This window comes from Ranitomeya variabilis, chromosome 4, assembly GCF_051348905.1.
Source record: "Ranitomeya variabilis isolate aRanVar5 chromosome 4, aRanVar5.hap1, whole genome shotgun sequence".
In the NCBI taxonomy this organism is placed as follows: domain Eukaryota; kingdom Metazoa; phylum Chordata; class Amphibia; order Anura; family Dendrobatidae; genus Ranitomeya; species Ranitomeya variabilis.
In genome coordinates this window covers 460,925,161-460,947,200 of record NC_135235.1, presented here as the reverse complement: position 1 = coordinate 460,947,200, position 22,040 = coordinate 460,925,161, and the positions used below count along the sequence as shown (strand labels likewise).

At 40.9% G+C, this 22,040-nt stretch overlaps 1 protein-coding gene across 1 annotated transcript in view; it reads right to left on the bottom strand.

The window, feature by feature from the left end:
- LOC143765208 (protein 4.2-like) overlaps window positions 1-19,964 on the bottom strand; it is a 28,047-nt gene extending 8,083 nt beyond the window's left edge. Inside the window, exons 1-13 of the mRNA XM_077251647.1 lie at window positions 19,850-19,964; window positions 16,053-16,235; window positions 15,724-15,957; window positions 15,249-15,367; window positions 14,409-14,537; window positions 14,170-14,332; window positions 10,499-10,637; window positions 9,313-9,416; window positions 5,014-5,259; window positions 3,639-3,929; window positions 3,254-3,420; window positions 1,713-1,846; window positions 1,423-1,583 (exon numbers count right to left, since the gene is read on the bottom strand). Of these exons, the coding sequence (XP_077107762.1) occupies window positions 1,423-1,583; window positions 1,713-1,846; window positions 3,254-3,420; window positions 3,639-3,929; window positions 5,014-5,259; window positions 9,313-9,416; window positions 10,499-10,637; window positions 14,170-14,332; window positions 14,409-14,537; window positions 15,249-15,367; window positions 15,724-15,957; window positions 16,053-16,235; window positions 19,850-19,859 (2,080 nt within the window). The 5' untranslated portion in view covers window positions 19,860-19,964. The remainder of the gene's footprint in view (window positions 1-1,422; window positions 1,584-1,712; window positions 1,847-3,253; window positions 3,421-3,638; window positions 3,930-5,013; window positions 5,260-9,312; window positions 9,417-10,498; window positions 10,638-14,169; window positions 14,333-14,408; window positions 14,538-15,248; window positions 15,368-15,723; window positions 15,958-16,052; window positions 16,236-19,849) is intronic.
- Window positions 19,965-22,040: the final 2,076 nt, after the last annotated feature.

Here is a 22,040-nt window from a genome sequence, read left to right as displayed (position 1 = left end):
GGGTTACTAAGCGCAGGGCCGCTGGTTACCAGTGTAAAATGTAAAAAAACAAACAGTACATACTCACCTTCGCGTCCCCCGGCGTCCGCTTCCTGCACTGACTGAGCGCCAGCCGTAAAGTGAAAGCACAGCACAGCGGTGACGTCACCGCTCTGCTGTTAGGGCCGGCACTCAGTCAGTGCAGGGAAGCGGATGCCGGGGGACGCGAAGGTGAGTATGTACTGTTTGTTTTTTTACATTTTACACTGGTAACCAGGGTAAACATCAGGTTACTAAGCGCGGCCCTGAGCTTAGCAACCCGATGTTTACCCTGGTTACCCGGGGACTTCGGCATCGTTGGTCGCTGGAGAGCGGTCTGTGTGACAGCTCTCCAGCGTCCAAACAGCGACGCTGCAGCGATCGGCATCGTTGTCTGTATCGCTGCAGCGTCCCTTAGTGTGAAGGTACCTTAACTGTGAAGGATTTATTATTAAGAGATTAACATTGCTGGAATAGTCCGGTAACGCCCCCTCCTGTGATAAGCAGCTCACTGTCTATGGACTTTGTACATGGACAGCCTGGTTCAGTCTAAATCTAAAAAGCTCTGATTGTGTCAGAAGGGATGTACCCAGTAATCTAAGTGATACATCATTGGATTCAGCTTCTCTTTGCCTACATCATGCAGCTCTCAGATGAGGTAGCAAAAATCTGCTGACAGATTCCGTTCAAGCTTTGGTAAGTTGAAGTGGGTATTATCAGAAAGCAATTCATACAGAGAGATGAATTGATGAACTCAGTGAAAACTATTTAATAATACCCACTTAGATCTAAAACAGTTAGCTCACTAGGTGCCAAATAAATTGATTGCTAATACCTCCTCAACAGGGAGGTAAAATAAAAAAAAATAAAAAATAAAAAAACGTATACTACTCTGCAGCCATTATTACATCGTGTATCCAGTTTAACATGAAATATTTGGTGAAAGGCCCTCTTTATGATGACATGTGCACATACCCATACTCTGCTGCTTGGTGTAGATTTAATAATCATCTGCTGATAAAACAGTGATTTTTTCACTAGAGGATGACTAACCTTGCTGCCATATTGTCCTCCATATTCATGAGCTCTGTGTAGCCTGGCTCCACCACTGACTGGCAGCTTTCTGCCTATGCACAGTGTACTCAGAAAGCTGCCAATCAGTGGTGTGGGTGGGGTTATACAGAGCTTGGCATTCAAAGAACTGGTCGATCTGCAGCAAATAAAACAGGGATTAAATCCAAACTGCAGCAAGCAGCCCAGTAAGTGACACATTGCTAGAATCAAGGTCTCTGCTCCTAAATCAGGCTGCTTTCAGATGGGGTAGCAAAATCCTGTTGACAGATTCCCTTTAAATTTGTCTTGTTACTTTTTTATTATATTTCTTTGCAGAAAACTGTTACTCACATTCTTGAATATCACTGGATAAAACTTCCAGGCCTTGGAATCCATTGATGACACCAAGCTTGTCACTCTGAAGCTGCACGTAAAGCCTCCGCTCTCCGACTTGGGTTGGAATGAACGTTAATGGGTAGATAATGGTGTCTCCCGGTAACACATCTTTGCATCTATGAAATAGTTGAGGTTTACGTAGCTACCGTGTTTGCATATATCATTATCATAGGATCGGCTATATAAAATAATACATTACTTGTGTCTGGTTTGGAAAGGCTGGAGACTGAATTCTTGCTAATTACCTGTAAGTCTTCTCTCCATGCAGCAGTCCTTTACCTAATGTTCCCATTACACATTCATTCAGCGTCTCATTCAAAGGGTTGAATAAAGCCACCATTGCTGTAATTGGCTGAAACTGCACCGCTACTTTGGGCATCTGTCATGGAATAGCAAAGACTTAGGAAAAAAATCATGGGTTTTCCATGTAATTTTAAAGTTTATTTGCAGCTAATATTTTGAAAGAAATAAAGAAAGCATACTTACTGTGGGAACTCACTCTTTCCTCAATCACTCACTCTTTCATTCTTTCCTCAATCACTACAGCTAGAGCGGAAGGAATGTCACCTCGACTACTAGTCAACTGACCCCGCAGTTAATCAGTAGCCACAATGGTCAGGTCACTGGCTGCTGTGTCCATTCAAGTAGCAGTGTTGGAGCTCATTGACTACTATGAGAGCTGTGTAATGCTTCATTTCCCTGTGGTGGTGGTGGTGCTGCTGCAGGGTAATAACTTAAAAATTTCAGCTGAATGATAGGGGTATCATCACTGGGACACCCTGTCACCAATCCAACATCCATTTCAACTCTTTTCATTTTTATGCCTGCCTCCTGCTTGTTTAGGGCCACTGCAGACTTGTAAGTAAGAGTTGGCTTAATGCTTTCCTAAAATAAGGGGATTGTCTTATTAAAGAAGCACGCATCCCATCAAAGTTTATATCCTCTTAATATATTGCAATCATATTATATTGCACTGTGTACTTACAATTGCTCATTTTGCCTTTCTACCCAGCTAATTCTTCTCTTTTCTCTGCTCTATGTAGAAACAGGAAGTCTCTTGTCCCTGCATTTATCATTCCCTTCTTCAACTCTTGACCCAGCTGCTCCCTCTTCCCCCTGTCAGGGACTTTTTCAGTGATGACTCATGCAGGGGAAAACTGACCTCCTGTTTCTACATAGAGCTTAGAAGGATTCAGGTAGTCAGTTATTAATTACGCGATGTCATAGACCTAATGGAAAAGAGAAGAATTAGCTGGGTAGAAGGGGAAAATGATCAATTGTAAGTGCACAGTGCTATATAATATGGTGATTGCAATTTATTAAGAGGATACAATTATTGATGGGAGCAGTGATTCTTTACGAGTACCCTTGTCCATATGCCCAATTTGGTTATATGGACGACTTTAAAGGGCAGGGTTGTCTCTCTATAAGGGCATCTTCAGTTCTCGCAGATCAGGTTTGTCCATGCTTTCATTGACTGCCAGTGAACACAACTTTGTACATTTAGATGTACACGGCTTTCAATAATAACATAGTTGAGGTTTAGATAAGACAGACCACTAGTGGCTTCAATCCAATACAGGATTTTCTCCATTGACTGACCATTTCTTATAGTTGAATGCATCTTTTGCTCCTTGCGGTAAGGGGAGATGCAGTAACCCTTCAAACTCCTTCATAAGATATAGCGATTATAGAGAAATGTGATGTGTGATTTACTCATTGACTTCAAGTCCTATATGTTCCACAATAGTCACTGGCCCTGGTGTTTGCTAAAATGTGGACGTACCTGAATGACCATGGATGGTTTACAGATGGTCACATCTTGATCTGCCAGGGCATAGCAGCCATCGTCACGTTTTGGTTCTTTCACTAGAGCAGTAATTCTCATCAGGTTATTGTCCAGCAGTTCTTTCTTGTATGCAGAATAATTTATCCTTCCAGAGACACTTCGTTCTGCAATATTATAGAAGTAGTAACATTTTTACCTTTCCTTTTTTGTTTTATTGCACTGTTACTCGGAAGAAGTAATTGAAGTTGAGTTTTGGATTTGTAGATTACATTTTTTAAATAAAATGTTGGTTTAATTTCCTATAGGTTGCAATTCCAATTGTTACCAATTGCAACATGAGGCTATAATACCTGACATTCATATATCTACATTTCCAAGTTACCTTCTCCTGAAGACAGATGGAAGTGAAACTTCTCACTCCAGAACTGTGTCCTTGTGATGCCATAGTCGTGCACAGACTGAGCACCAAGCACAAGCTCAAGATCTTTCTCCTCTCCGCCCACATTGCAGACTGTCACACTGAGGCCAATGTCCTCTCCATACAGCTGGTCATTCTTGGATGTGATAGACACTACAACTGGACTGATGAACATGATGTTATAATCCGGGTCCTGCTGGTTTTGGAGCATTAGCTGCTTGGCTCTGGCTACAGCTTCATGTTCTTCTTTAGAGCCTGTTATGTTTAAGGTTAAATATTATTTTAGAAATTACTTAAATATCAAGAAGGAATAATTTTCTCAGAAAAAGGTGGTCTCAAATTAAGGAGGTTCTCCCACTTAAGACAATTGAAACGACTCTTACACACTTCTATGAAGAAAGGAGCAGATACTTCTTTGAATCACTCCATTCAAGTGAAAGAGATTGAGCTGTAATACAGATGTCACCCATGGACAAGACTGGAGCTGTTTTTTTTTTGCAAGAAATGTTGTGGATAGGTGATAAATGTTGATGATACTCCTTAAAAGAGGATCTGTCACTTGCCAAAAATGTGCAATGTCTGCTTGGTATAAAAGTCCTTGTTTTAAATTTGGCACTGTTTTTTTTTTTGTTCCTATGTCGCTTAGTTTCTAAAATATGGTCCCTTCTTCCCTGTATAAAATATTGCACAGGGTGGGCCATTTATATGGATACACCTGGGTGGGCCATTTATAAAGATGCAATCCAAAATGGCCGCCATGGTCACCACCCATCTTGAAAGGGTTTCCCCCTCCCATATGCTAATGTGCCACAAACAGGAAGTTGATATCACCAGCCATTCCCATTTTATTTAGGTGTATCCATATACATGGCCCACACAGGTGTATCCATATACATGGCCTACACAGGTGTATCCACATAAATATCCTACCCTGTATTTTTCTTAACCATTTGAGTGTGGTCTTCAAGAAGATGCCCACAACGATGAGCTGATGACCATATTTTAAAAATGGAGAGATGCAGGAACAAAAGAAAAACAACACACGACCTAGGAGATTACAGACATTTACATCAGGTAAATAAATATACATATTTATGGCGAATAACAGGTCCTCTTTAGCTAGATTTCATAGACATTTCAGGAGATCCTGATATTCTGTGGATAATACATGTTGACTCTAGGAAATAAAACCTTTTTACTGGACTTGTCTAGCATTTCCGAAGTTCCTGATTTCGTTTTGCACAATTACGTACCTTGCATCCCTGTTCAACAATTTGACAGTCTATAATTATTAAAGATGACAAGCTCAGACTTTTTAATAGAGAGAAATAGCACACACCTTTTGGATGCTTGTAGTTAACGGTAACGTCATCTTGGGCATCGGTTCCAACACTCTTTGTGCTGATCCCATCTCCAACATGCCTGATCTTGCTATATGCCTTTCTAAAATGTCCTTTAGAATCTCGTACCAAGACTTTAGTTTCTGTATAGATCTTAGAGAAAATAAGTTTGGAGTCATAACTCAGCTCCACATGACCATCCTTGATGGCTTTGACTGGGGCAGGACCACTACAACACAGCTCACCTGTTAATAAAGAATAGATATTTATGCAGTAGGAACTTACCATGAGATACTGATAGCAGATTCACTGTATTATTACATATGTACTGTATATTAGATTAGTATAATTGAAGGTGTCAGATGTACAGTAGTTACAGGGAATCTGTCAGCAGGTTTTTTGCTACCTCATCTGAGAGCAGTGTAATGTAGGCAATGAGAAGCTGAATCCAATGATGTATCACTTAGATTATGAAATATGAATAGCAATACTACTTCTTGATGCTAGGAAAAAATGAGACGCTTAGCATATAATTTGGCCAATTCATGCTTGCCCAGCAACCAACGACAAGGTTGTGTCAAAACTGCTGGGTCCTAACGTGTCTAGTGTGAATACCTCTCTAATAATGAAGTCTGAATTCCTGGGTAGATGTGAATACTTCTCTTCAAAGTCAGATTTTATGGGTAGGTGTAGGACTCTGTTGCAATTAAAATCCACCACATGCTGAAGGGCAGAGTGTTCGATTAGAGAGCTAGTATGCAGAAGCAGTATTACTATTCATATTTCATGTATTCCACATTGACATGCTTTAGCACTACAGAGTGCAACTTTTTTTGTTTATTGTATATGGTGGTAGCAGCTCCTAGTTTGCACCTGTTCACAGTAGCTTAGAAGTGCCAGTCAGTTTTTTTTATCATTGCATATTAGCTCTCTGACCAAGCTCTCTGTCCTCCAGCATGTGGTGGATTTTAATTGCAACAGGATCCTACCTACCCATAAAATCAGACTTGGAAGAGAGGTTTTTACATCTACCCAGGACTTCAAACTTCAGTCTAATGCCAAAGGCACACATTCAGTATTTGGTGAGTTTTTATTACCCTAGTATTTGTAAGCCAAAACCAGGAGTGGGTTATAAATGCAGAAGGGGTGCAAATGTTTCTGTTATGCTTTTCCTCTGACCGTTGCACTCCTGGTTTTGGCTTAAAAATACTGGGGTACAAAACTCACCAAATACTCAATGTGTGCACATGGCTTTAGAGAGGTATTCAAACTAGACACGTTAGGACCCAGCAGTTTAGAGATCACCTTGTCGTTGGTTGCTGGGCAGGCATGAATTGGCCAAATTATTTGGTAAGCGTCTCATTTTTTCCTAGTATTTAGAAGCAGTATTGCTATTCATATTTCATTTTTTTCCTATTGACATGCTTTAGTACTACAAAGTGCAACTTTTTTTGTTTATTGTATATGCAGTTAGCTTCTCCTAGTTTGCACCTGTTCACATTAGCTTAGAAGTGCCAGTCAGTTATTTTGCCATTGTAAATGTCCCTTGCTGCCATCTATTGGCCAATGTGTATATAAAAGTTAAGTGATTATACTCCTCACAACAAACTGCCAAAAAATGGCTGGAAGGAGCATCCCAGCTCAGGGCTCTCACACTTCCTGAGGTAACTTTCAGGTCTGGGCGTTTCAAGCTGCATGAGGAAGCAAAAACTACTGCTCCCAGCATAATTTTCCATGTGAGTCCACATCTTTCTCCACATAATCTCCTCCACAAAGGAGTGAAGCCTCTTCCAGTCAGGAGAGATAACGCTGTACAAATGCTCTCCTGCATGCTGGTTATTCTGCTTGCTTCTAGCCAGGATCAGATCCACGTGGCTGCCTCGCCACTGACTTTGTTCAACCTACCCCCTTCGAAAGGGATTGGTAGGCTTGAAACTGTGAGTACTTCTGCACTTTAGTGTGTTTCCACAGAGAGCTAATCTGTGAAGGTCCCTCCATCAGTGTAATATTTTATGGACTGTGCATAGTACTTCACCTAATACCAAGTGAACAGAACTCATAACCTCGCATGTCTCATGAGGAGAGAACCGTTACTTTCGTATGTACAGCATACTCTAAACTTTGCCTTTAAGAGATAGACTGTACCCCGTTACCTCTTTCGGTAAGATTGTTATGGCCATAACTTCACCTGCGTGTGTGGCTGCTTGAGATTGCACAAAAACCATGGGCACTCCAAAACCTGCACCCAGACACCACCGCTACAGGAGTGCCCCTGGGGGGTCCTATGCCATCCACAAGTGTCACCTCCCGCTATTGACAATTGTTGTAGACACAAGGGAAGTGTTGAGGGGTCCAGCGACCCACTTAAGCTACCGTGACATCATTATCTGCTGCCAGTGGGACTACATGCCCCAGCTGACCCTTCTGCAACATCTGGCGCCTCCCCAGTGGCCCACCGCAAGTGACATATTCCAGAATTCTGTGTTTCAGTCCCTAGCTCTTGCTGTCTTCAGCAAAAACCTGCTGACAGATTCCTTTTGCGCCCTCCGTTGGTGGGACTGAGCACTATACAGGTGCCCCAACAAGATGCCACACCAAATAGTTATTTATCCTCCAGGAGATAAAGTTTGCTCTCTAGTGTACTCCTGTCCTTGAGATGCCCTGCACAATCAATCTCATTTAGTATGACACAGGCCTGGTCAAGCCACAAAGCCAACCCTCCATTGGACTCTCCGGGCTTCCTCTGAAACTTTATTCTCAGCAATGTAGTATCATAAAGGATGCACCTCCTTGGATCTTCTTCTGAGGGTGCAATGTGAGTATCTCCCCAACTGTTCCTTTTGCTTCTCTACCTTCACTCTATATTTGTGGCACTCCACCACCCTCAGCATCTGCAGTATCTAAGTGGCCTTTCTCTCTATCTTTTGTGGCTACATCTCACTCTCCGGCCCCACATGGTTCCAGGCAAATTTACTACTGCATCCAAACTAACCTATAATTACCTCTTGTTCATTGGAGGTTGCTCTTCACAGACTGCTGGTCTTTTTAACCTGAGTCATACAAGACAAGCGCTCCCTCTGCCACCATTGTAGCCAAAGTGGCACCTTGTACCTTTAGGTGTTCCATTCCCCAGGCTATAAATGATATCCTATACAGACAACTGAATTTCTACCTGCTTTGATGCCCTCTGTGACTGGCCCTAAATGGCTGGAGAACCTGACATAATTATAACTGGCAGTCTTTCATGCCGTATACAAACATGACACATTTCTCATGCATGATTCACAGCTGTTAGACAGAAGCAACACAGGTGGGGATTGCCTAACAAACACAATGCCTTGAGGCTGTCTAACAGCCACGAATCATGCAGCGCGGGGACTCGAACATATTACCTGAGCACGCCGAAGACACCCAACCATGTTCGAATAAAACGATATCAGAGCATGCTTGCTCATCACTAGTATTTATACATATTGCAAGAACCTGTGCAATTTGCCCAACAAATTGGTGCAAAATGACATGACATTGGAAATAATCCACAGCATTAGTGAGGGCAGTCTGGCTCAACAACTTGGCAATACAACACAGCAAGGAAGGTGTTCACTTCTTCAACCCTCTTATATTATGACTGTAATGATAGAAATGAACCATAAGATAAGATTAAACAGTGTATGTGCCGTTTTATGAAAAGGAAACGTAATAGGTCTATTATTAGTGATGAGTGATTATACTCGTTACTCGAGATTTCCCGAGCATGCTCGGGGGTCCTCCGAGTATTTGTAAGTGCTCGGAGATTTAGTTTTCCTTGCAGCAGCTGATTTACAGCTACTAGCCTGCTTGATTACATGTGGGGATTCCCTAGCAACCAGGCAACCCCCACATGTACTTATTCTGGTTAACAGATGTAAATCATTCAGCTGTGGGGAAGAAAACTAAATCTCCGAGCACTAAAAAATACTCGGAGGACACCCGAGCGTGCTCGAGAAATCTCGAGTAACGAGTATATTCGCTCATCACTATCTATTATAAGTCAATGGCATCCAAACTACATAATAGACATTTAATCTGTCATGGCTCCTGTTATAAAGCTATGACTAATACTAATATAATCCATTTATCTAAACAAGCTGTCCAGCCGTTGCCAAGTGGGGCACTCACACTGTGTACCAAAACCTAGCTCCTGGAAATTTGGATGCTTTACCATGCAAACGTATGGAATTTTTTCAAGATCTGCATGGAAATAATACGTATACATATAGGAAATTATTACATTAAATTGTGCATATTTATATTGATACCATTGTATTTCAGCTGTGCAGTTGCATCAAGAACTTGCCATCCACTGTATTCTTTATGGAGGTCTCTTCTTTCCACCCAACATTCATTCCATACATGGAAATGCCTAAAAGATTACATGGCATTACATATTCACCTAATACATGCAATCTCACCATCTACCATAATTTATGGAGATATTTTATTCATTTGCAAAAAGAGTCTGGGTTTATGGGATACTTGTGACTGATGTTTGCTTCCCTTAAGCCTCACTATAGGATGGTCAAAACGAGCAATAGTTTTCCATAGACCTAGATCAATTTGTCTATCAGTCACTGCTGGAACCGGGCCAGCCTATATAGTATTAGGCCCCTGGATACTAGGCTGCATCAGGCTGAATTTAGGAATCCGTGCTGTCATCAGTTCCTGATATTAGTGCAGATTGGACTTTAATACATTTCTTCTGTTATCTTTCGTTCATGTCCAAAAAAGCTAATAAAGGATTTTGCAATTTCTTAATAAAATTTATGTTGGCAACCATTACTAGCATTTTGTTTTAGGATAACAGCTTTATAGTTTCATTATAAACTCCAGTTTTACTCAGGCAATTTGTACTAGTTGTCACATTCCTGTCTGACTATCATGTTGTCTTATTATCCACTTCTATGTTAATGAAGCATTCCTCCTCCTCCCATCAAAGTTTTTATCCTGATAATATATTGCAATTGTCATACTATAAAGCACTGTGTACTTACAATTGCTCATTTTGCCTTTCTACCCAGTAAATTCTTTTCTTTTCTGTGCGCTATGTAGAATCAGGAAGTCTCTTTCCCATGCATGAGTCATCCCCCTTTTCAACTCCTGACCCAACTGCTCCGCTCCTCCTCCTACTATAGACCTTTGCAGTGACTCATGAGTCATGCAGGGAAAGTTGACCTCCTGTTTCTACATAGAGCTTAGACGGATTCAGCTAGTCAGTTATTAATCATGGGATGTCATAGTTCTAATGGAAAATGGAAGAATTAACTGGGTAGAAAGGAAAAATGAGCAATATATAAGTACACAATGCTATATAATACGATGACTGCAAAATATTAAGAGGATAAACATTTTGATTGGAGGATGAGGAGTGCTTCTTTAACAGATGACAGAAGAGTTAACTTTTTGCTGGGCTGAAAAGAAGGAGCATGCAAATCTTAAAATCATTACCAGACACTGTCATTTCGTGATCTGTGAACACGGGCTCCATTCTTATCATAATATATATCTTTCTGCAGGGTCCGGTCAGTGTCATAGGCTGAATTGTAATTTGTGACAACTCGAGTTGGAATTCCCAGACAGCGTAACACTGGAAAAAGCCAGAATAAGCCTTTATTATGTTATGAATACAACTTGATAAGCTAAACAACTAAGTACATCATGCTTATAACATTGTTATAAGCTATGAATTAATACCTAAGATACTGTAGGTCATTCATTTATGATCAATAGGGTTAACACCTCTGGAACCACCATGATCAGTGGAGCATAGAGGAAGAGCCCTTTCCTGGAATGGAGTGACCCCATTTTTAAGTTTCTGATACACTAACCTCTATACACGTAGAGTGGCTCAAGTACTGGATTAAAGAGGCAGGGATTCCTCTCTAACTACTGTAACTCGGCCAATTTTGTAGCTAAATTAAAGGGTTGTCCAATGAAAATTAGTTATCACCTATTTACAGTATAGGTGATAACTTATTGATAGGTGAAAATATGACTTTTGAGACCCGCACCAATTGTGAGAATGGGGAGTTTTTATCAGGTTGGATGCCCAACTGCCACTCCATTCATTGTCTATGAGGCTGCTGGAAAAAGCTGAGTGGAACGCTAGTGTCACGATGTGACACGTCTTAACGATGAGCTCGGTCAGCAGACGGGGCAACACACACAACAGGATGGAAATGGGGAGAGGAAGGCCTTACTGATAGGGAAATTAGGGATGGTCACCAACTGAGCTCAAACCTCAGCCTGTCCCTGCACTCCTGTAATGCCCTAAATGGGTCTTTCCCCCCACCGCCATCAGGAACCTTGTCCCTCACTGTCACCTAGCACTGCCCTGCCTAGTGCACTGGACGGCCAGGGGTGCAAGCCTCACCACTGCAGATAGTACCACGCAGGGGACAGTGACAAGCACGAAAGGGACAAGGAATAAACGCAACACTTAGCTTCTAGACACCACTGCCAAGCTCCACATCGCTGATGACACAGAAACAGGACTCCAAACACCAGAAGTAGCTGACACCAGAGAGCTGCTACTGCATGGCTGGTCTCCATCGTGAAACTCTATCACCAACAGTCAGCTGATGCATCAGGTGACCATTTTAAAGATGGTGGGAGTGGTCACCACCCACATCAGCTGACCCAGCAACTTTGAAACTGCAGTAGATTGCCAGCGAGGGAAAAACTGACATTAATCCCCGCTGGTTCTGAAAGGAAAAAAGCTACATTTGAAACAGAGTGAAACAGGAGCTGTCATGAATCCAAAAATGAATCTTGACAGTTAGACAGCCCCATAGGGAATGAGTGGAGTGGTGATGGAGTATGCACTAACACTCCATTCTATAATGGGATCGAAAGTTCCCTGTTCCGCTTATTGGTGCAAGTCCCAGTGGTCAGACTCCCACCAATCTGAGCTGTCCGAGGAAATTAAGTTATCCCTTATTCACTAGATTAGTGTCCGACTGCTGGGATCCGCACTGATCAGCAGAACAGTAAACTTTTTATCACTATTAAACAATGGAGAAGTGGTGTGGATGATTAATCATTGCTTCATTCACTACCAATACAGCTGTTGAGTGCTGCGCTTGTTTTTTCTGTAGAGAATGAATGGCACTCCATTTTTTGATGGGATAAAAGTTCCTTGTTCTGCTAATCGGTGTGAAACCCATTGGTCGGACTCCCACTGATTAAGTACTACAGTAAAGGGGCTATGATGCCCCTTCTTATTCTGCAGATCAGTGGCAATTTGTTTGTACATTAGCTGTCTGTTTTAGATCCAAGAATATATTACAGGATGCATCATAATGGGTATATTTTCTGTGCAAATGTAATCCCATGTTAATGTTAGTAAAAAAAATATAACAATGGTAAAGGGACCTAACTTAACGAGGACCTTTCACCAGTTTTAGCATATCAACCCTTTCATCTCCTTGGGTTTTTCTGTTTTAGCGTTCTGTTTTTTGCTCCCCTTCTTCCCAAAGCCATAGCTTTTTTTTATTTTCCCATCAATGTGGCCATGTGAGGGCTTGTTTTTTGTGTGACGACGAGTTGTACGTTTGAAAGACATAATTAGTTTTGCCATATAATGTACTGGAAAACGGGGAAAAAAATTTAAAGTGCAGTGAAATTGCAAAAAAAGTGCAATTCCACAATAGTTTTTTGTTTTGCTTTTTTATCATGTTCATTAATACTAAAACTGACCTGCAATTATGATTCTCCAGGTCATTATGAGTTCACAGAAACTAAACATGTATACATTCCTTTTTATTAAAGTGGTGAAAAAAAATCTAAATTTCTTTAAAAAATAATTTAAAAAAGTCGCCATTTTCCAAGACTCATAGCGCCGCCATTTTTCGTGATCTGGGGCTAAGTGAAGACTCATTTTTTGCGCCCCAAGTTGACGTTTTTATTGATACAATTTTGGTGTAGATGCGATCTTTTGATCTCCCAATAGTGCATTTTAATACAATGTCGCGGAGACCAAAAAAATTTAAATCTGGCGGTTTGATTTTTTCTTTTGTTATGGTGAAGCATAACATCAACTAGAAGCTGCAGTCATCCGACTGCTTGTGCTACACAGAGCACGGCTTCAGCCCTGCTCTGTGTAGCAGAAATGCTCACTTTCCATGAGCTCCAACCGCTGAGCGGCGATCTTAGCAATCCGGCAATGACAACCATAGAGGTTTGCTGCTGACCCCAGGTTGTCATACCAAACCATCGATGACCCTCGGTCATGTGACACAGGCGCCGATAGGCAGAATTAGTGATGCGCTTCCAGGGCAAATGTGTTAAATGCCGCTGTCAGAGATTGACAGCGGCATTTACAATGTTAACAGCTACGGGTGTATCGTGATTCCACCCTCAGCTTTTAAGGGCACATGTCAGCTGATGAAATCAGCTGACATGTGCCAGAAAAGTTGTGGGCTCATCGCCAGAGCCCGCAGCTAACAAGGGGAGGCCACCTTAGACGTATTTATACATTTAAGGTGGTAAAGGGGTTAAGTTGGGCACATCATTGTGGGCTGCAGAGTAGAGTAAAACATTTTTTATTTTTTTTATTTCTCTTTGCTGCGATGTATTAGCATGTAAAGTTTAGGTTATATCTTGTGTTAATTACAACAACTACACGTTACCAGCACTTTGTTTCTGGGGGTGTGTACTTCTATTCCTGAATGAGGTTAGCCAATCATAAGCAGGCAGCAGCAAACAGCGGAAATAAGACATGCCCTCCTAACCTGACTGATCTCTGTGGTCACTGTGTAGATATCCAGCAGAGCCGAATTACAGTATATATCATTACAAACGCTTCAAGATCTCATCTCACATAAGCTAGTGTGGGGAGGGTGAGAGCTGAGAGCACTGTGAGATGAGATCTGAATGTGTTTGTAATGATACAGTAGTTAACTTTACAAGCTCATGTCACTGCAACAAAGGTAAGAAATAAAAAAATATGTTTAACTCAGTTCTGCAGCTATTATTCCATCATGTATCCAGTTTACCATGCTCAAACTGGTGAAAGGTCCTTTTAAAAAATAGCTTTGCTACTTTTGCCTTATATTAAATGTTCATTGGTTAAGGGGCCATAGTTTCAGACATAGTTTATGAAGGTTTTTAAACCTTACCTGTGCAGAATACAGCTGCAAAAACCCAGTGATGTCCATAAGCGGACTGAGTTTCGCCTCGGAACCAAACACGTAGAATGGGGACACTGCTCACCAATGTATAGGACAGTCTTCGGTTCTCACACATGAAATCCACCCTGTCTTTCTCATCCCACCTGCCAATCTGCACACAAAAAAAGAGCATGTGTAAAATTTAGGTTTCCTGGGCTAAAGGGAAAAATTTGACTCTTTATTCCTACCATATCACCAATCTCTCGAATTATATAAACGGGGTTATTTCTCTGCAGGTAGTGATTTTCTGGCTCCTGCTGATATCGCGGGCTCATATTAAGTAACTTCTGGCAAATTTCGGGAATTCCTTCTTCAAACTGTGGAATATAGTATTCATGCCCATGTAAGCATTCATAAAGTAATACATTTCCAAAAGCTTTAACTCAAATAATTCATAACCACACATATCCTACAGAGGGCTATAATTGTCTGCAGGAGGGTAATTGCAGATTAAAATCAGTTTCCAGCCAAAAGCTAAAAATTTTGTTTACGATGGAAATTAGACAACATAACTTCCAACTAATGTCAGAACCATCGTCAGTTTTGTTTTGCTCACGAATTTCATGAAAGGGGCATAACTGGTCATACAAGTTAATCAGTGTTCACACTATTAGTGAGGTCTAAAATATTTTTATGCAGCCTGCCAAGTAAATTGTTGGCATCCAACTGAAAAACGTAAGTTGGGATAGTTAATCTTTATGCAGTATTAGTGCTTGGAAAGAAAGATTAATGTTGGGAATAGTTGGGGGGTTGAGCTTCAATCCATTCCAAAAATGAGTTTATATTTTGTGTTCTTATATTAATATGGAGTCGTAAAGATTTTTTACAATGCTGTATTTACAGTTAGTTCGCTAGCATGCCATCTACTGACTGACCACTATTTTAGAGTTTGAGATATATTTGGGATAGAATTTTCACACACTTTGTCATTTGCTTTGTATCAGCTTATTTTACTCACAGGGATCCCCAGAATAACAATTATTAAGCAAAATGGTAAGCTTAGTGTGCAAGCTAATTGGTAAACTTACTTGCCCAAAGTGCCAGGGATGGGATTGAGCAGAATTCTCTGTGCCCAAGTAGATTATCCCGTCCTCACTGAGAACAAACTCTTGTCTTTCTGCTTCATTATAGAGGTACACCTGATCATCTGTAAAACAAGCCAAATGACCATAAACTATAAAAGATTTACATAAATCATAATTATGGACTTTACAGTGAATGTCCTCAATCCCTCCTTTCCAGGAGGGTCTACTGAAAATAAGATAATCACAGGTTGTTTTTCTGATGGGACTGTTGCAGTTCAGCTGTAATAGGTGGAGGGAGGAGTGGACACATCATTGGTAAAGCCTGTGCAGCCCCTCAGACACCCAAGTGATAAGGGGGCCTACTTTCTGGAGAAAGTCAAGCTTTGTAAGCATTTTATAGCTTGTCCTTAAGAATTATACTTTTGACCTACACATCATTCTTAACCTCACTGCTCTGTATCTCAGAAAGCAACTTTACCTTCACACCAAGGATTAAAGAGCATCATGAATTCCCCAATGCCTTCAACTATCCCATTGTTGAATTTCAGTAAAATTGAGTAATATCCAATAATGGCATCAGCCGGGGACGTGATTGATACTTTCCATGTGCCCTGGACACAGTCATCAACTCTAGCACTCCATGTTTTTCGGTCACCAAGGCTGGTTATTTTAAACTTGTTCTTAGTCCCGTTTAGTTTAGAAGGATTTGGACCTAAAAATATGTACATGCAAAGGAGTATTAGTTATTTAATTTGGTGAAAGGTTTACATATATAGAAGTGACGTTGGATTACCAGCCATATAATACCTGTTATCGTAATGAGAGTAAATTTGGCCAGGTCCTCCTGGCTTAGGGTTTGGTCTTGGAATTTCAAACTGATGGTGAATTTTTGCCCTCGTCTGAGGAAAAGGCATGTCTCCTTACTCAGGGCAATGGTCCGATGGTCACTATTGTTTCTAAACACTTGAAGATCACATCTTACATTTGGATCTAATAAAAAGAGCAGGACATCATATATATTTAACAGATCCCATCAGTAATGAAGATGCAGATAAGATGCAGGTCGCCTCCGAAAGACCTTTCTGAATCAGGGCTACCATCCAAGAACAATTGAAAACCAAATTACAAGAGCCACCAGAATATCAAGGAATCATCTCCTACATTGCAAAGCTAAAGAAGCAAATAACCAGGTGCCCCTAGTAGTCACCTACAATCCAAATCTGGAGATGCTAAGGGGAGCTGCACGGAAATTACAACCTTTACTACAAAAAGATGCTCACTTGCAATCCATTTTTCCAGACCCCCCACTACTGTGTTTTAGGCAGCCTTCAAATCTAAGAAGTATCATTCCATTTATAATGACCACGGACAAAATAAAGATCCCCAATTTACATCAGGACTACAAGATTCCAGGTACTTTCAGGTGCATTGCAACTAATGTGGTGTACTTAATTATTTGTACTAAATGTCCAACTGGGGGTCTGTATGTAGGGGAGACAGGGCAAAAGCTTAGAAAATGAATGAATTCTCACCGCCACACAATAAAAGAAAAAAGAATAGATCGACCTGTGGCAAAACATTTTTGCATCCCAGATCACAGCACCATGGATATGAAATTACTTGTATTAAAAGGTAACTTCAAATCTCAGAGAGACAGAAGAGTCTGGGAGTATAAACTGATTGCAACCTTTTACACACTCAGTACAGGAATGAATGTGCTGCATGGATTTATGTCTTTTTACATCAATTAAGGAATTTGCTTCTCGGACCTTGTGGGGGCATCACAACACAGAACCAGACCCCAATCAGAGGACAATAAAACATTCACACTCCTTATCTATGAACTGTTCCAATATTTATGGCCACAACTCTCCCATAATGATAGTTCTGCTTCACGTCACTTGTCTTATCTATTGCATTATTTCTTTCTGTACTGTGTTGTGCATAAATATGTGATTCTTCAGATTTTGTGTTATTCTATGCCTGACAAAGAGACATGAGTAGTCTCGAAACCTTGCAATTTGTTACCATCTTTTCAGTTAGCCATTAAAAGGTTTCAACCGCTGAGGACTTTCAATTCTAAATATTTTTCTATCTACTGGCTAACGTGGTACAAAGATATAAATCTTTCCTGATGCAGATAAGAAACATCAAGAAACTATTGAGTTTTGAGACGATATAGGGCCAACTCTTAGGGTACTGTCACACTCTGCAACTTTCCAACGATCACGACCAGCGATACGACCTGGCCGTGATCGTTGGAAAGTCGTTGTGTGGTCGCCGGAGAGCTGTCAGGGCCGCGCTTAGTAACCCGATGTTTACCTTGGTTACCAGCGTAAAAGTAAAAAAAAAAAAACCGTACATACTCACATTCCGGTGTCCGCCAGGTCCCTCGCAGTCTGCTTCCCGCTCTGACTGAGTGCCGCCGTAAAGTGAAAGCAGATCACAACGGCGACGTCACCGCTGTGCTCTGCTCTCACTTTCCGGACGGCAGTCAGTCAGAGCGGGAAGCAGACTGCGAGGGACCTGATGGACACCGGAATGTGAGTATGTACTGTTTTTTTTTTTTTACTTTTACGCTGGTAACCAGAGTAAACATCGGGTTACTAAGCGCGGCCCTGCGCTTAGTAACCCGATGTTTACCCTGGTTACAAGCGAACGCATCGCTGGATCGCTGTCACACACAACGATCCAGCGATGACAGCGGGAGATCCAGCGACGAAATAAAGTTCCAAACGATCTGCTACGACGTACGATTCTCAGCAGGGTCCCTGATCGCTGCTGCGTGTCAGACACAGCGATATCGTATGGATATCGCTGGAACGTCACGGATCGTACCGTCATAGCGACCAAAGTGCCACTGTGTGACAGTACCCTTAGGCTGTTCCTACCTCTGTCTAAAGGACTGTATATTTGATGTGGAAACAGAATGTCCCTCTCTAAGGTACTTTACACATGCATTTCCTGGTCAACAGTTGAAGATATTCTGATTCTTTCCTGGTCATGTTACATCCAAAATCATATGAATGAATTCCCCCAAAATATAAGAAGGATCATTAGAACATTTTCTACACGCAGTTGAAGGCCTATCTGGCTGGCAACGTCTACACTACAGTTGTGCTCAAAAGTTTACATACTCCGGCAGAATTTTTGCTTTCTTGGCCTTTTTTTCAGAGAATATGAATGATAACACAAAACTTTTTCTCCACTCATGGTCAGTGGTTGGGTGAAGCCATTTATTGTCAAACTACTGTATCTTGTGTTTGATTGTGTCCATGTAATGCAACACAAAAGGTCAGTGGTGTGTCCCCTGACTGATTTTAAAGCCAAAGGTCAGAGTGCCCATTACTGACAATATCAAAATTGGGTAGATTGAGTCTTACTCCCCTATTTTATATACTGCTGGCTTCGTGAAATAACAATTTGGGCATGACTGTAAATTTAATTGTAACATCCCCATACACCTTAGATGGCTGTCAGCCAATCAACTGTTCGTCCAATCGTTCAGCCAGCAGCAGCTATCTTGCCGGATTCTTCCCATTACCAGGAGCGGTTGCTTGGCTGAGCACTCCGGTATTCTTTGTGAAAGAACCACTCTCAGACATTTATCTCTAGAAAACAAAAGGATTGGCAGTCCAAAATTGGATTTGCTGACTCCTTTTCTTCTCGGACAGTCAACTGTTGGGGGCCATTATACACGTTAGATTGTAAGTCGAAACCATCAATGGCGCTGGATTCAGCCAACGTTAGCCTAACTTTTGGCAAATAATTTACTCTGTTTCAGCATATAATAAATCATTTCAGCATTTATTAATAGAAAATGATAATATTTTAGCTTCTTTTTTCCACCAAGTCTAGGGTAAGGAAGGAAGGTTGTGTGGATCCTCTGCACAGTATTTTTTTTAGAACCAGTTTAGAATATTGAGCTCTGGAGAACTTGAATTCTGAAAACCTCACCCACAAAAATATATTTATATGATAGGGTATATTAAAAGACTGACAATGAAATAATGAAATGTGATGCTAACAATATTTAAAAATGTTTAGAGCTTTAAGTAGGTAACTTAAGTAATCCGATACATAAATAAAGTGGATGGGATAGTCTACTTTATTCAATTCACATGAAATCAATGGCCAGTCTGCATCTTATATGGTTACTGTATACTCTGCCCTTCAGAGCAAAATACGCCCTTTGTATTGGCTTGTATTGGCTATCTTCTCTATTGGATTAGGGATCTGTATGTGGGACTAGATACAAAATTGGGTGTTTAATTTTTGCTTTTTTTTTCTAATTTAGACAACCTCTTCAACAACAAGGTGGAATATCTGACATAAAAAAGAGTAGAGTGGATGTATCTTTTGGTCTTTTTTTGCATTCAGAATTCAATGTATGTACATATTGCCTATTTGCTATATTTCATTTCTAATGTATTGTGGCTTGAAAATTGCTTGAAATTTCTGCATACAAGTGACGCTGCTTCTTTCTTTGAAAGATTATCTACTGTCAGAATTTTGATATATTTTGAAAAAATGTGTTTTATGTATGTCCTGTTCAATAGTATTTGGAGAGGTAATTATCTCCACCCCATTCATTTCCCACTTACCTTGCTTCATTTTACCTTCCGGGCCCAGGACGCAGTAGTACCTGCAGCTCAGCAGATGGCTGCTTGTGTTCTGTCAGTTTTTAGTGGTTGGAGGTATATTCTTATCTGCCGTTCACACCATGTTATCAGTTAATACAGAAACTTTTCGTCTTGTGTGATGACAGCTGTGAAGATGTCTGGGTGGAGCTGTGCTCATAGATGCATCATAGGGGATTCTCTTGAAAACATGACACATTTGAAAGTGAGAATGACATGTCTTTCATCTGCCATACATTGATATTTTGACCAGTTTTTACTGATGTGTGAACAAGCAACAAAATTCCATTGAGATAACGTGTTTTGAAAAATTGGATACGAGTAAGACTCCCAGCAATCAACTATCATATGTTGGTGAAAAATTCTGCTACTCCCCTGAATAAGGGACCCACATTTATTAACGTTACATTTTTAACAAGGTGATGTAAATGGATTTTTTATATCAAACAATCCTGATATGTATAGGAACTGTCCTATGCTGCTTGTCAAGTGACAGAGGTAAACTCTCTTAAAAGGATTGTCCAGTGCCTGGACCACCCCTTTTTAAAACAACAATAATAATAATAATTTTTTATTGAGCGCAAACATATTTCACAGCACTTTACAATTGAGCGGAAAGTCAGATAATAAAGACATTGCAAAGTTTGTTGTTTTTAAATAAATTTGTAAAACAGGGTGTATTTTTTATTATAGACGCATATCCATTACTAACTGCTGGGCTTGATGTCACCAGACAATACAAAGTGACAACTGCTGCTGTTTTTAGGCTGGAGGGCCATATACATGGCCCCTTACCAGCCTAAGACTACCAGCCCCCAACTGACTGCTTTAGCTTGGCTAGTTGTCAAAAATGGGGGGGAACCAAAGCCATTTTTTAAAATGATTTACTTAAAAGAAAAAAGGCGCGGGGATGCCTCACTTCTTGATAACCAGCCATGATAAAGCTGTCAGCTTGGGGTTGCAGCCCATAGCTGTCATCACCATGCTGGTGATGAAAAATAGAAAGACCCCACATAATTTTTTAAAATTTATTTATTTATAGCTCAGGCATCGGCTGATGGATGCTTGGTGTTATTAACGGCAGCCATCAGCCGATGCCTCTGTGACCAGTGGTAAACTTTTTACCGCTGGTCACAGCTGCTGGCACTCTGACTGGCAGTAATAATCTTACCATCTATCAGAGCCACTGGTGTTTCTCATGCTGTCATGCAGATGACAGTTTGGGAACACCAAATGTTCAGGGAGCCTGAATAGTAACGCGGACTTCCTGGATTGGTCCATGTTCTTGGTTCATGCCCAAACTGTAGGTGTTCAGTATGGACATCAAACTTTACTGTTCAGGTTCGCCCATCACTAGTTATGACGGCATGTTTAAATGAGGAGGGAAAGATACCGGAAAAAAGAGAGTAAACTGCATGCATTTCCGGCACAGTACTAATCCCTGTGCTCTGCCCTATCCTCATGTCAGGCCGCTGCCAGGATTGCCAACCATCCAAAAATTCCAGGGCAATCCGTAAAAAAGGCACTTTTTCCCTCAGTCCATTAAAAACAACTTAAAGCTTTTTTTATTTTTTTGAGGCTGAATAAACTTATACAGGTTATTTTGACTGTAATTTTCATAATTTTACATTGAATGCAGCTGATTTATTCATATCAGAATTATGGCATGCAGACATTCATCACTTATATTCATAATGATTTATTGTGGTTTTACAATGTATTCGTAAAAATTAGTGTCAATCCTTGTTTTTTTTGATAAGCCATCCAGAAAAAATAAAAAAGTCAAATTTTGCAACCCTGGTTTTGCTGACTACTCAGGCAGCACTTCCAACTCTGCTGCATATCCCTGATGTCTCCACAATTTCTTAGAGGGCGCTTTCAAATCCTACAGAAATGTAACCCTGCTGTGTCCTGCAGGGTTTAGATTCCCCAGCCAATCAATAACAAACAGGTGCTATATTAGGCAGTGCCAACCTCCACACCTTGCCTGAGCTTAGGTTCTAGAGTATTTTGTCTTCAGCTTCCTGCTAAGGTGTGTACCTCTGTTTAGTTGTTATTGACCTGGCTAGTCTACTCGTCTGTTCTGATCTCTCTGTTCTTGACCCCGGCTTTGTTTGTGAACCTGTACTGCCTGCCGCTGACCCTGGACCATGTT